The 13,817-nt window shown below is 42.2% G+C and overlaps 2 protein-coding genes across 2 annotated transcripts; both read left to right on the top strand.

Moving 5' to 3' along the window:
- Positions 1-603: 603 nt before the first annotated feature.
- iyd (iodotyrosine deiodinase) lies at positions 604-2,376 on the top strand (the record flags this gene model as incomplete). Its single annotated transcript, XM_079572400.1, has 5 exons — positions 604-817; positions 1,344-1,541; positions 1,624-1,783; positions 1,961-2,117; positions 2,194-2,376. The coding sequence occupies exons 1-5, from the start codon at positions 643-645 to the stop codon at positions 2,374-2,376; spliced, it is 873 nt and encodes a 290-aa protein (XP_079428526.1). The 5' UTR covers positions 604-642.
- A 2,114-nt stretch (positions 2,377-4,490) lies between these two features.
- On the top strand, positions 4,491-13,320 carry sec63 (SEC63 homolog, protein translocation regulator). The gene is made up of 20 exons (XM_079571868.1): positions 4,491-4,796; positions 5,376-5,475; positions 6,031-6,145; positions 6,219-6,331; positions 6,571-6,632; positions 6,709-6,767; positions 6,868-6,918; positions 6,991-7,099; positions 7,191-7,285; positions 7,365-7,497; positions 7,610-7,702; positions 7,770-7,915; positions 7,989-8,136; positions 8,232-8,314; positions 8,609-8,677; positions 8,755-8,910; positions 8,982-9,170; positions 9,248-9,448; positions 10,089-10,193; positions 11,583-13,320. The coding sequence occupies exons 1-20, from the start codon at positions 4,673-4,675 to the stop codon at positions 11,715-11,717; spliced, it is 2,286 nt and encodes a 761-aa protein (XP_079427994.1). The 5' UTR covers positions 4,491-4,672; the 3' UTR covers positions 11,718-13,320.
- Positions 13,321-13,817: the final 497 nt, after the last annotated feature.

Below are 13,817 nucleotides of genomic sequence, written 5' to 3'. Positions count from 1 at the left end.
TAGATTTGTTTTGCAGTGTTCATATCCAATCTATCAATGATAGAGTAGGCGCAACAGAGTAAACCACAATGCCCTGTTGGTTGTATACTGCCCTCTTGTGTTCCCCTCGGGTACAAGGGCTGCAGCACCATAATGTATAACGTATGCCATTAAATATTATCTGACTTTTATTTTGTATCATCTTTTTATTATCTGAGCCCTGAAAAAAACGCGTGCAATGATTGCTGCTCTGGATAATAATAATAATTTTAAAAAGTCAAGGATTGGAGTAGGTTACAACTGTTTAATAAACGTCTATGGCAAAAACTTAGTGCCCCAGCTAAGTACCATAATAAAGCAGTGGTTGCCAAGTTCGCACCAAGTAAAATTCATTTTATTTATTTGTGTGTATCTGATTACCTCCGTTAGCTGATTTCTCTGTCCATATAGAATCAATGCTTATCCAGTGTCAGTGGAAGATTAACTCAAATACAGTAGGACTTTGGCATTTTCATTTATTGCTCTATGATTCCAGCACAGAACGGCCCAGGCTGCCTTTGTAAGTGGGCTGGCTCACTAAAAACGCAGCCCAAAAGCAAGAGAGTTACATAAGTGTGTGGTGTGTAGAGTGTAGTGTATCCACTTGGGTGCAGTTGAGCAGTCATGGTTTTCCTTTCTGCTTTTACTCCTGTTCTGGCGGCCGTGCTCTGCATAGTGATAGGGTTCATGTTTGTTAAGTCAAACGGCTCAAGGGACAACACACAAGAAAAGCCCAAAGCTGACTTCAGACCTTGGGTGGACCAGGATTTGCAGGACAACACTGAAGTTGTTGAGAACAGTAAGATTGTTTTCCCCTGTTTTTGATACGAGACAACAAAAGTTACTAAATGACATTGCTTTTGCATGATACACTTGATTTTGTCAGGTTTTGTACATGACCCTTTGATTTCCACATGCTTGGGGTTAGCCCCACTCTGGCTCTACACACTTTGCAGTAAAACTTTTAACTTAGCCAGGAGAGTCCCACAGAGGTTCTGAATCTCTTTGTTCTGAGGAGTCCTGGTCCCAGAGGTATCTAGTTAGAAAAGGCCATGCTTTTCTGTCCCTTTAATGCAAACAAAATGCACATACATCTAGCTTTATCCAGAGGCTGTTTTCCATTTCAATCCCATCCAAAGAATCCCAACAGAGCAGATCAGAAAATGTTCCACTTTAGAGCCTACATACATACAGTATTTACATGGGAAGAGACCTCATATAGTTAGTGCTGTATGGGTGTAGTGCAGAAAAAATGTTTATTCTTGTCCCAGCATTACACTTGGATTCACTAAGTAGTTTGTCCTCCTAAAACAATAACGTTCCAGATGAAGACGATGGCGATGATCATAATCCGGAGGAGGACATTCCACATGTTCCCTACTCACCTCCACGGTACCCAGAGGACGCCATGGTGAAGAGATCCCAGGACTTCTACTCAGTCATGAACCAGCGCAGGAGTGTGCGGTTCATCAGCCCTGAGCCCGTCCCAAGAGAAGTCATCAACAACGTCATTCGAACGGCAGGCACGAAGTACTATTCAACCGTACTTTGAAAATATGTGTATTCAAGTTAGACTAACTTGTATCTTTGACTTTAAACATGCAGGGACTGCCCCTAGCGGTGCCCACACAGAGCCGTGGACATTTGTGGTGGTGTCTGACCAAGAAACCAAACACCAGATCAGGCTGATTGTGGAGGAAGAGGAGGAGGTCAACTACAGACAGAGGATGGGCGACAAATGGGTGCATGATTTGGCCAGATTAAAGTAAGCCTGAATCAACCAATTATGATTACTAGTATATAGCTCTTTGGTATAACATTTATATAGAGGCCTAATAGAGACCGAAGAAAGGCAAAAAATCCTGTTGTTTACTTGCAAATGTTCTCTTAATGCTGTGATGAGATGTCCTGCTTTTGAAAATGCATTTCAACTTTTATGCAGGACAAACTGGATTAAGGAGTATTTGGATGTGGCCCCGTATCTGATTCTGATCTTCAAACAAACCTACGGGATTCTGCCAAATGGCAAGAAAAAGACACACTACTATAATGAAATTAGTGTCTGCATATCCTGTGGGATGCTCTTGGCTGCCTTACAGGTAACCGCGTCTCAATGTGTAAGTCTGGTCCTTGTCATTTCCATCCCCCTGAATGTATGTTTGTGTGGTTTATCAGAATGTGGGACTAGTGACAGTCACCTCAACCCCCCTGAACTGTGGCCCCCAGCTCCGGCAGCTCCTCAAACGGCCTATCAATGAGAAGCTGTTGATGCTTCTTCCGGTTGGATACCCTGCCTCAGATGCTACAGTGCCTGAACTGTCACGCAAACCTCTAGATGATGTATTGGTGCATATTTAGACATTGTACAAAATAATTAGTAATTATGACAAAATATGATTGTATTTATCATTGGTTTGCATAAAGAAAATTAATTAAAAGTTTGATGGTGAATATGTGTTGTTGTAGCTTTATACCTGTTATTGCATAATTTCACTGCATATATCATTGTTTTTTGGCCCACAGTCACGAAGATAAAGTGTTTTCAGTTACCTTGAGTCTCTCTCTCTAAAACCGAAAAATCAGGTTAGAAATCTAGGCGTAATCATGGACTCAAACCTGAACTTTAACAGCCAAAGCAATCAAAGCAATAACATCAGCAGCTTTTTACCCTTTGAATAGTGATAGGAATAGTGTCAAAACCAGACTTTGAGAGACTTATCCATACGTTTGTCTCCAGTAGGTTACTACTGTAACGGCCTGCTCACTGTCAGACTGCTGCAGTACATCCAGTGGCGTAGCAATGGTACGCCAGGAATGTCAGTAGGGGGAACTCTGGCAGCCGTTTTGTGCGCTGCGATAGGGCAAGGGGGGGCTAAAAGAAAGCACTTCAGAGACATACAACTACAGTAACTTAATACACTCGCTGCTGTCTTGCTCTCCGTCCTCCTCTTTATCCTCCTTTCTTTCGTTTTTGCTGCCAGAAGCATAACTCAGAGCTGTGTCTGTTTACTCCCCACACGTTGGGGGGGCTCCCTCCCCTTCTCCTCTGAGAAACACATGAGGGCGGGGCGAGGTGGGCTCATGGGGTCCTTTCAGGGAATATGTGACAGCCAATTGTTGTTGCACCTTGTCACTGCTGCGGCAGTGACTATATTCTCTTGGCAGTTTCTGTCAAATCTGTTGGCCCTCTGCTGGCTTGGGGGCCCCAGGCAGCTGCCTGCCTTGCCTAGCAAGCTACACCTCTGCTGACAAGAACCAGGAATATGACCATATTAGTCCAGTGCTCCGGTCTCTGCACTGGCTTCCTCTCGCCCAGAAAACATAATTTAAAATAGCTTTGCTTGTGTACAAGTCTCATCATGGTTTAGCACCAAAATACATCTCTGACATTAGGAGTAGGCTAACCACCCCAGAAAGCTAAGTAGTTGAGAGGGACTTGACAGAGGCAGTGACCTGGCAGAGGTAGAGTAGATCATGCGGTATGTCTGCGGGTCACGTGGTACATCTGCAGACAGACATTCTTGGAGAAGTTAGGGCTGAATTTTACAGAAATAAAGAAATAACAATGATCTTGTCATGTTCAATTCACTTTGGGCAGCACTTTCCCCTTCATTTCCATAGGCCAAACGTGCGTGACTCTAGGGCACAGTTGAACACACAAAGCATTCTGATAAAACAGGCCTAACCCAGAGCCAACCATCACATAGTCCCTCTAATGTAGCAAAGTAGTTTTAGTTAATAGTAAGAACTGATTTAAAGAAAATTAGTCATAAAAGTCATAGATATTTATGGATGACATGAAAGTTATGTGATTCATCCACAAAGTGTCACGTTAATTGTTATTATTTCAACAAATCAGTCATTGTCTCGGGTCTCATCTTATTCCTGTTCTTTAAGCTGGCAATTGTTATTCTGTTTATTTTGTCTGGCCCTTGATCATTCTTGCAATTCAACTTTTGCTCACTTGATGGCACCAGTAGTTGTGTTCATCACGGCCAAAACGTTACCTTTACCATGGGCCTTTGTTTGTTTTTTTAATCTTCAAATTTATATACACGAGTTCAAAATCTTCCTTCTCCTTTTAAGATTCAAAGTTGTCACCAATTTTTTTTTAAAGTGAATTACTTCCTTGTGTTGTGTATTTCACCATAGTTTGTTTAGGCCCAAGCAGTTATGAGTAGATGTAGGCCTACCAAAAAGGACATTATTACACAAAAACTCCGCCAGTGCATAAAGCTTTTTTTTTTTGCCTAGCCTTGTTGTCGATATAAACGGAGCAAAAAGTGGCAAAAACAAGGCGAAACCACGACAAAACAGCAATGATAAAGTATTCAGCAAAAACGCTTCAAAAATGTGACAAAAACGCGGCGATAATGTGACAAGCTTGTGTATGTGCTAGAGACGCTCTACACATAAACTTGCCGTGCCTTGCCTTCAACAGACGGTGTCGCTGTCGTCTCGAGTGATGTACAAACGTTGCAGAGGAAGAGCGGGTGTATTGCGCATGCGTACACCACGTACACCGATGATCCAGGCTGGAGCTGAATGCTAAATGCTAACTGCTGCTGCTAACGCTCTGTCAAGTTGCTCACACTGGGCTTGAAGGGGGAAGCGTAGCGGCGGAGAAGAAGGGCGACTCAAGCGCCGCTACGAAATGGCAGGACAACAGTTCCAGTACGATGACAGCGGCAACACATTTTTCTATTTCCTCACGTCCTTCGTTGGACTTATTGTGATCCCCGCCACATACTACTTCTGGCCCCGGGATCAGAATGCTGGTAAGGCCCTGCTGCTGTTGGTGTCTGGCTCACCAATAACTTGGCTAAACAAAGTAATCGCAGCCTCTGATTGATAAAGATGAGGAAATCGATGTTTTTGTCTAAACCAGACTGTTGCTTTACTGGTCATTATTTTTAATATGACACTGCTGTTTTAGCTCTATCACTGCGTGTGCCACTAACTTCATGCAGCGTTTGAGCTACAGCAGTGACTTGTACGTGTTGACACTGCACCTTAACCTTATCCCAAAATCTATTTACCTGCTCTTTGCCACACATAGCGCAATAATCATTCTAGATTATCAATCCGTACCACACCTCATCTGCCCACAGCACACTGCAAAGAGAGCATTTTTGTCAAGGGTTGGTCTATTTACGTTTGCCTTCACGTTTAATGCCACCGTCCTGTTACATGCCCTTTATCTCTGTACAGCTGCGGCCCAACAGCATACTCAATGCATACGTAGCCTTATAGAGCAGTTCCTCATCTGCTGTCAAAAACAACTAAGAATGGATTTTATGTTAATGCAGAGTGTTAACCCTAATTTGATGTTTCTTGATTTCCACCTTTCTCCTCAGAACAACTTCGTCTCAAGAGCCTACGGAGGGTTCATGGGAGGTGTCTGTGGTACCGGCTGAGGCTTATGAAATCTCAGCAGAGCATTATTCCAACACTAAAGTAAGTTTTGTGTGTTTTTTTCCTGGTCAATAAATGCACAGTTCATTCGCAAGCCAAGAAATAACACTTAAGTGCCACATCAGCACCATTCTCAGTTTTGGTCAAATTGTCATTGTCCTTTTTTGCTTATCGTGTTATGTCTTCGTTCCCTCTTTTTGACTTTCGCACATCTACAAGCTTTTATAATCACCTCTGTTGCGATAGCACAGTGATTTCTTCTGTTGCTCTGGAGGGTTTGGGCGTCTTGTCTTTTCTCAGATTACAGTATCAGTTTCCTCTCCTTGACTGTCTTGCACCGTTTATTACTGCGATCCATCATTCATTTTTCTGACTGAACTTCTCAGACGGCTCGGGTTTGAGAGCGGTTGTCCTGGCAACAGATGCTGCAGCAGACCGGACACCGACTCATCTCCCATGAAATAACAATGTTCTATCTATGTGCTTATTTATTCACATTTATTTGACCTTCATTTTAGTAGAGAAAGCAAACAATGGAATATTTTGTAAAGAAAACATAGATTTTTTTGTGTGAAATATGTTTCCCCTTATCCACAGGAAAGCTGGCTTGTTATTTGGGTGGTTGGTATTCATACTTTTAGCTTACAAAGTGTCCAAGCTGGACCGAGAATACCAGGAGTATAATCCTTATGAAGTCCTCAATTTAGATCCGGTAAGCACTTGTCTGGTGATTGCTGTCTTTTTTTTTTATACAGTACTGATTTTTTTTGGTCCTTTTTCTTCAGGAAGCGTCTTTGTCAGAAATCAAGAAGCAATACCATGTATTGTCTCTCAAATACCATCCCGACAGAGGAGGTGATGAGGCCACATTCATGAGGATTGCCAAGGCCTATGCAGCGTAAGAGCTACATTGTCGTCTTCTATTGCAGAAGCATTTCGATTTGTATTTCCTCAATTTTGATGTGTAAAAAGAGTGTCCTTGTTCGGAGCCATTTTATACTCAAACTGCATCTATTACGGCAACATTTGCTTGTTAGCCTTCAGTTAGCTAAAATGCATTCAGTCCAGTCAATCATAAAAAAGAAAAGAAAACGGAACATAGTTAATTTGTCTAATCTTCTTCATTGTTTTCTCTAGTTTAACTAATCCACAATCACGGGCAAACTGGATAAACTATGGAAATCCAGATGGGCCTGGAGGTGAGTACTAAAGCAAACAATGTTTTTGCAATCCTGTTTAGAGCCTTCTAAAAATGTCTTTTTCATTGTTTTCCAGCAACTAGCTTTGGTATTGCACTACCTGCCTGGATTGTAGACCAGAAAAACTCAATGCTGGTACAGTTAGCTATGGCCAAACACCTGAACAGTTTATCTTTTTTTACCTTGGAACATAATTGACCTCAGAGTTAATTGCCCTATTGTCATTTGTCTCTAGGTCCTTTTAGTCTATGGATTGGCTTTCATGGTCATCCTTCCTGTGGTCGTGGTGAGTTTACAGAGCCAATTGAGTTTGGGATTTCTTTGTACGTATGTCTATAACTCTGTGTTTCTTTCATAGGGGACATGGTGGTACCGCTCTATACGTTACAGTGGAGACCAGATTCTCATCAACACTACCCAGCTTTTTATGCATTTTATGTACAAAACTCCAAACATGAACATGAAACGTGAGTTTCTGCATTTATGTGATAACTGCTTTTCGTTGCGAATGAGGTGTTATTTTGTTTTGTTTTTTCACATTTGTGCCATTATTTGCAGGCCTAACTATGGTGTTAACAGCAGCATTTGAGTTTGACCCTCGCAGCAATAAAGAAGCTACTATACGACCAACGGACAACATTGTAGTGCCACAGGTAAAAGTGAGACCAACAATCTGGATCAGACTGAAGGCTGAAAAGTGGCTCACACAAGTTGTTATCGTTTGTCCTGCAGCTTATTCGTGAATTAGGGAATATCAACGTGAAGAAGAAGGAACCTCCTTTCTGCTATCCTTACAGTTTGAAGGCCAGGGTTTTGGTGCTGGCCCACCTGGCGCGTATGGATGTTTCTGAAGAGCTAGAGGAAGGTAGGGTGTTGTACAGTGCTGTGCTTGTTATAAAGTAGATGTGATGCTATATTAGGCTGAGTTTTGAACCTACTTTTATTAACGGCAACAACTGTTTCTTTAATTCTCTCAGATCAGAGGTTTGTGACAAGGAAGAGTCCAGCTCTTCTCCAGGAGATGATCAATGTAGGGTGTCAGCTTACTATGATGGCCAACAGCAGAGGAGGTAAATCTTGTTTTAAAAAATGCAGGTTTAGGTGAGCTTGTTGGAGTAACGTTATTGTGGCTTGTAGGTTTTCATGCTCCTCGGTTGGTGACCATAGAGAATTGTATGAAGCTGACCCAGATGATAGTGCAAGGTCTGCAGGAGTCAAAGTCTCCTCTGCTGCAGTTGCCCCACTTTGAGGAGGAGCATTTACGCTTCTGCATCTCAAAGAAGGTACAGAATGTGAACAATGTGTTTGAGGTAATCCATTTGACTTTGTGAGAAAAACATATGGTTTTGTTTATAGTATAAAGTGCGGACCCTCCAGGACCTGGTGAGCCTTAAAGACTCAGACAGGAGAAGCATGCTTCGCTTTCTCGGAGAGGAGAAATATGATGAGGTGATGGCAGTGCTGGGTAGCCTCCCTCATATCACCATGGACACCAAACTGCAAGGTCAATATTTTTCACACATTCTGGTCATTCATAACATTATGAATGAAGTCACATGTAGTGCCTGAAATCAATGCAGAGGATCTGTTATTTTTTAGTTCTTGACGACGAGGACAGCAACAATATCACAGCAGGGTCCATCGTCACGGTTACAGTCACACTAACAAGGAAACGGATGGTGGTAAGCAACAAAAATAATTTGTGTTATCATCATTACTACCCCCGCGACCCGGCCCCGGATAAAGCGGAAGAAAATGGATGGATGGATGGATCATTACTACATAATGAAAGAATGAGGGCTTGCAAAATGATTGCATTTAACACATATAATTAATCACAGAGGGAAACACTGCGTAAAGGGCTTTTCCCCATATCAAAAATGATGTTCTTATGTCCTTTTACTGCTGCACTTTCTTTGACGACAACTAGAGTGTGCTAGAGAGCTAACTAGTTACACGCACTGTTCTTTGTGTAGGAGGTGTTTGAAAAAGAGCAGGAGTCTTCACCATGTCCAGGAGAAGAGACAGGAAATGCAGAAGAAGCGGTGTGGATTTATTTATTTCATTATTAATTTGTTCGAATACAGTATATTTTTTACTTTGTGTAATGTCCTGTGTGTAGCAGGGAGACGCAAACAAAGCCAAAACAAAAGTCTGGCAAAATAAGAACAAAGGGGCTAAAAAGACTGCTAAATCCAAGAAGAAGAAATTAACCAAGAAGAAAGCCACTCCGGCCCCTATCAAAGCCAAACAAGCAAATGGCAATGTTGCTGGCAATGTAAGTAAATTATTATTATTTGTTCTCCATAGGTGAGTGTTGTCCACTCATTTGTTCATACATTTGTACAGGAAGTGGCAGCAGGGGCCTCTGCAGCAGCACCAAAGGAAGAGGACGATGATGCTTCAGACAGGGCCAGTGAGTCTGACGAAGGCGAGGCTAATAAAGACTCTGGCAGTGAGAGAGAGGAAGACAGCGACAAACAGAGTGACAAACAGAGCGACACAGAGGCAGACGAGATCGCAGGAGACGATGAAGAGGTCTGAATGTACACACAAGAAAAGATACTCGGCAGTTATCAAGTCCATACTGACCTCTTCTCATTTTTCCACGCCAGGAGTGGGAGGCATTGCAACAGAGCATCCAGCGGCGAGAGCGGGCTCTGCTGGAGACTAAGTCAAAAGTGACCCATCCAGTTTACAGCCTGTATTTTCCTGAGGAGAAGCAGGAGTGGTGGTGGCTCTACATCGCTGACCGCAGAGACCAGACACTGGTGTCCATGCCCTACCATGTGTGCACGTTAAAAGACACAGAAGAGGTTTGTGTGTTCACTAAATTCCTTTTAGAATAGTGAGCGCCTACGCGTCTGAGCACTAAATTGCCTTCTGTCTTTGTTATGATATTGATACTATAATCTGTGTGAAAGGTGTTAGTTCTAGTTTCCTGCATACTCTAATTTGTCACACGTGCTGTTGCTAGGCAACCATTAGTCATTATCTCTTAGGAGGAAAGTTATTTTTCTAGATTCACAGCCCTGGTTTTAGAGTATATTGTAATGATGAGACTTGACAGCTTGGTGTAGGCTTAATGAGGCCACTCACACTGCAATCACAGGTGACCCCTGTATACCCAACATCACAATACTACAGTCATTAGTCTGACACATGAACAGTCTGATCTGTTTGTGTGTGACTGATAATTTGTGGCATGTTTGACAGACGTGTTTTTCTGCAGGGGATTTAAGTTCACAAGGCTGTTTTCACAGTTCTTTTGTGCTCACATGCTGCATAATAATTAACCTTGCTGATGGTAATTGGCACTTTGCACTTTTAAGTGAACAACCTAATAATCACGGTCAAGGTATTATAGACCAATATTTACACATGGACTCCATTACAAGACAGTTGGTGAAATATTAGCAAAATATTACCCATAACAAATGTTCTGCTTCTCCACAGGTGGAGCTAAAATTTCCAGCCCCCTCCAAAACAGGCAACTACCAGTATTCTGTAATCCTGCGGTCTGATTCCTACATGGGCCTGGACCTGATCAAACCACTCAAGGTAAGGGATAACTCTGCTTTCCGTGTTGGTGCTTAATGAAAATAGTGAATTACACAGAATACTATACATTTAATGAGTGTTAAAGAACCGTCATAAAACTCAATGCAGACTTTTTGTTGATGTAAAGTAAATGTGTTTCATTTTATGTTGTAAACACTGCAAAAACAGCCCTTGTTGCATGTTTTTATTGAGTGATAGAAGATTAGTGATTAATGACATTTATTTTGGGGGTGGTCCCTAACCTGGCTAACGCCAGACTGCTGTGAGCGCTTGAATCCTTTGGAACTGCACAGCAGCCTGGGGACCATGGCTGAAATTTTTGCATGGATTTGGGAACCAATCACAGAACGAGGAGGGACGGCAAGACGATGACGAGCTATTCGATATATGGAAGCTTGTAGTTTATTTACGGATCCAACATGACAGCAGCAGACGCGACGCTATTTTTCGATCAAGCTTCAGACCGTGTTCTAAATAGTTTAGCTCGAAAGTTTACAGCAGGTACGTCATACGTCATCGGATACGATGATACGATGATACGATGATACGATGATACGATGATACGATTGGCTGTGGCTACGTGCAGACGCATGATAGACATTTGTAGCGTCCAATAAACGGCTATGAATGATCGTAAACCACACCTCTCCTACGAAAAAATTAATTGGTGGTCCCCAGACTAAATATCACTTGTGATTTTAGTCTGGCCTTAGCCAGGCTAGGTGGTCCCCCCTTCTTCACTTTGCCACCGCTCAAAGCTCTACACGGCGTGAAATGTGCATATTTTATAAACAATTTGCTTGAACAATTTGGACATGCAGGAGGTATGCTGAGAGCCAGAAACGAGTTCAGGCCAAATAAAAAAAAAAAGTCAGTTTGTGTAGGAAAAAACAGATATCCCAGCTTTAGCTAACACACACTAGTCACACACAAGTTTTCCTTTGTAGTCTGTGTTCCTCATCCACCCGCTTCTCACAAGCTGTCATCAGCACTTTGTCGTCTCTGAAGCTCCTTTTGAAGGTTTTAAAGTTCATTCACAAGGTCAAATTTGTTTTGACCCATGAGCTATTTTTTACGTAGCAAAAGAGAGCAACTTATGCTTGTATTATGATAACACTTCAGTACCTATGCAACATAGATTGAGTTCACCCCAGAGAGTTAGTAGCCAAAATGATAACACAATAAAGGACATAAGTTGAGTAGGAGGAGACATTATTCTAAATTAATACAGCCAGAGTACTGAGACAAAATGGGTTTAAAAAGTCTGAATATGGGTAATAGCAGCAGTTTGGAGAGACAGCACTGTTAAACTTACAGTATGTAACACTTCATACACCAACTGCCTTAGTAATGCAGCTTTTTAATGATGAATGTTTATTGTTTTCACAGTTGGAAGTGCACGAGGCCAAGGCCATCCTGGACCACCCGCAATGGGACATCCCGGACACGGAGGATGAGGACGAGGAGCCCGAGGAGAGCGACGGCATCGAGGACAGTGAAGAAGAGGACGAGGACAATGACTGAGCTGCAGTCCCACATCACTGACCCCCACAAGAGCACTCAGAGCAGGAGACAAGAGCGTCCCAGGACATAGCCCAACTCCGAACCGTTCCCACTTCCCTTTTCTACAATGACTTTTTCACTCCCAGTCCGTCGCTGGTGGAAAATAATTCTGTGAATACTACCAGGCCCATGTACGAGTGGTTATGAGTGGACAAGGTGCGTGAGTGAGTGCGTGCGTGTTTGTTAGTTAACTTGTATTTGTACAGGTGTGAAAGAGTGACACACTGTGGACTGGAGGACCTATTATCACCGCTCTTCTCCATTGAGGGAAGAGGGGGATGTATTACTGCTAATTGTTATGGCAAAAATGACAAAAAAAAAAAAAAAAACACCACCTCTGTGTAGTAAATATTCTCTGACTCTGAATTTTACAATCTCTGCACCAATGTTTCCCACACCAATGATGCTTTCTGTAAATGTAACTGCAGAAGTCGAGCTTTAGCCCTGTTTGTCAGGGATCACAACTGACATGACCTTTGACATGATTTGGGGGTTGTTTTCAGCATAGCTTGTTTTTATCGTTGTGTCCCGCCAACCAGTCAGAACTTTTCTATGACAGATAATGTATACATGCAGATTTCCAGTCCGATATGTTCAACTTTTTTCACCTCATTTCCTTGACATCGTTTTTTCTTTTTTTTTTATAAATCAGAATATCCCAAAAGTAGTCAGAACAAAGTGTGGTAGAAAAAACAAAAAAACACTTTTCATATATTATTGCTTTTAGATCTTGATACAGACTTGTATACTACACATGTACAAAGGTAATTCATTAGTTCAATTGTAGCACATTCCAGTCAGAAAAAAAGGCCTTATTACGATTCCCACATCACTGCTTTTTCAGGAGTAATCTACATAAAGTTAACAGGGTTTTTTGTCACGGTTTTTGAACATTTTTCCTCATTTTAGGAGGCATATCAGTCTACGTCCAATGTGCACCCAGAGCTTTCTTTTACGGAAAAGAAAGAGATAATCACTTACAACTCATAGGAGGCCTTCTCACTCTCTTGTCCACCTCATAAATCTCATTTCAAGCAGGACCGTACTGCATTTTGTCAGAAATCTCACATGGCTATGTTTTTTAGTAAATGCAATATATTACATGTTTTCTTTGAAACTTTTCTCACCTCGATTTCCACCCATTTCTGAGCTTTTCTGTTCAGCTCTGTAAAGCCATCGCCTCTTTTGGCACCTTTGACAGTTCATTAGGCTTGTTTTTTTTTTTTCTTCTTCTTCCACTCATAGATATTCTGCCTATGTGGGAGAGGGCTAAAGGAAGGGAAAAAGGCTCTCTCCACGCCACATACAGTGATGATGTTCATGGCAGGTAACCTTGTACTCCCAAGTATTTAGCGTTCTGCAGTAGAATGTAGCATCAGTGATTGCGCTGTGTGGAAAAACTGCAGTGAGATGACAGTATGATACACGCCTCTACTGTATGTCCGGACTGCTTTGGATGAAAACCCTAACAAATATCTCCCACTTTTGTTTACAAAAAAAAACTGTCATTGTAAATGGAATAAATATATTATTTGTATTTAAAATCATTTCAAATAAACTACTTTTAAATGATGTGGTCATATGTTTTCTCATATTTCAAGTTAATTAGTAGTTACCTGCATATGGACGTACAGTATTTAGAGCCTACTGTCTGTCAGTAAAGCTGCAGTGAGGCACTTTTGTCCTATTGGCACAAGTTATAAGGGCAAGGGCAATGGGCTACTGGCAAAAAAAGGTGACTATCTAAATATGTTTTTGGTTCCCACGAAAAAGCAAGCAAGTAACGTTAGCTGATCTGATCTGAGGCACTTGACTTCTCTGTCTGTCTTTGAGGCTGACCAGACGCAACTGAGACGCGACAGGACGTATGTTTATTGCCGGTTTGTTAATAGAAGGAGGGGGCGCGCGAGCCCAAAGATTGATTCCCGTTTGACTTTGACAAGATCCACATCTGGGGCTGAACCTCTGGCTCTGGTGCGGGACGGTCAGGCTGCAGTGTGTGTGTGCTTCGCTCCTGCCCGCCTCTCCATCTCCGGCGGTGAATGCCCACGTCCTTGGCGC

The sequence above is a fragment of the Gobius niger genome (assembly GCF_951799975.1).
Source record: "Gobius niger genome assembly, chromosome: 15".
Taxonomy (NCBI): Eukaryota; Metazoa; Chordata; class Actinopteri; order Gobiiformes; family Gobiidae; genus Gobius; species Gobius niger.
The sequence above is the reverse complement of the archived record's forward strand: the minus strand, read 5'-3'. Positions and strand labels throughout refer to the sequence as shown.

Coding starts and splice junctions, on each gene's coding strand:
- sec63 (XM_079571868.1), top strand. CDS start 4,673: ATGGCAGGACAACAGTTCCAGTACGATGACAGCGGCAACACATTTTTC. Junction 9,171..9,247: donor TCGCAGGAGACGATGAAGAG/GTCTGAATGTAC, acceptor TTTCCACGCCAG/GAGTGGGAGGCATTGCAACA. Junction 9,449..10,088: donor CGTTAAAAGACACAGAAGAG/GTTTGTGTGTTC, acceptor GCTTCTCCACAG/GTGGAGCTAAAATTTCCAGC.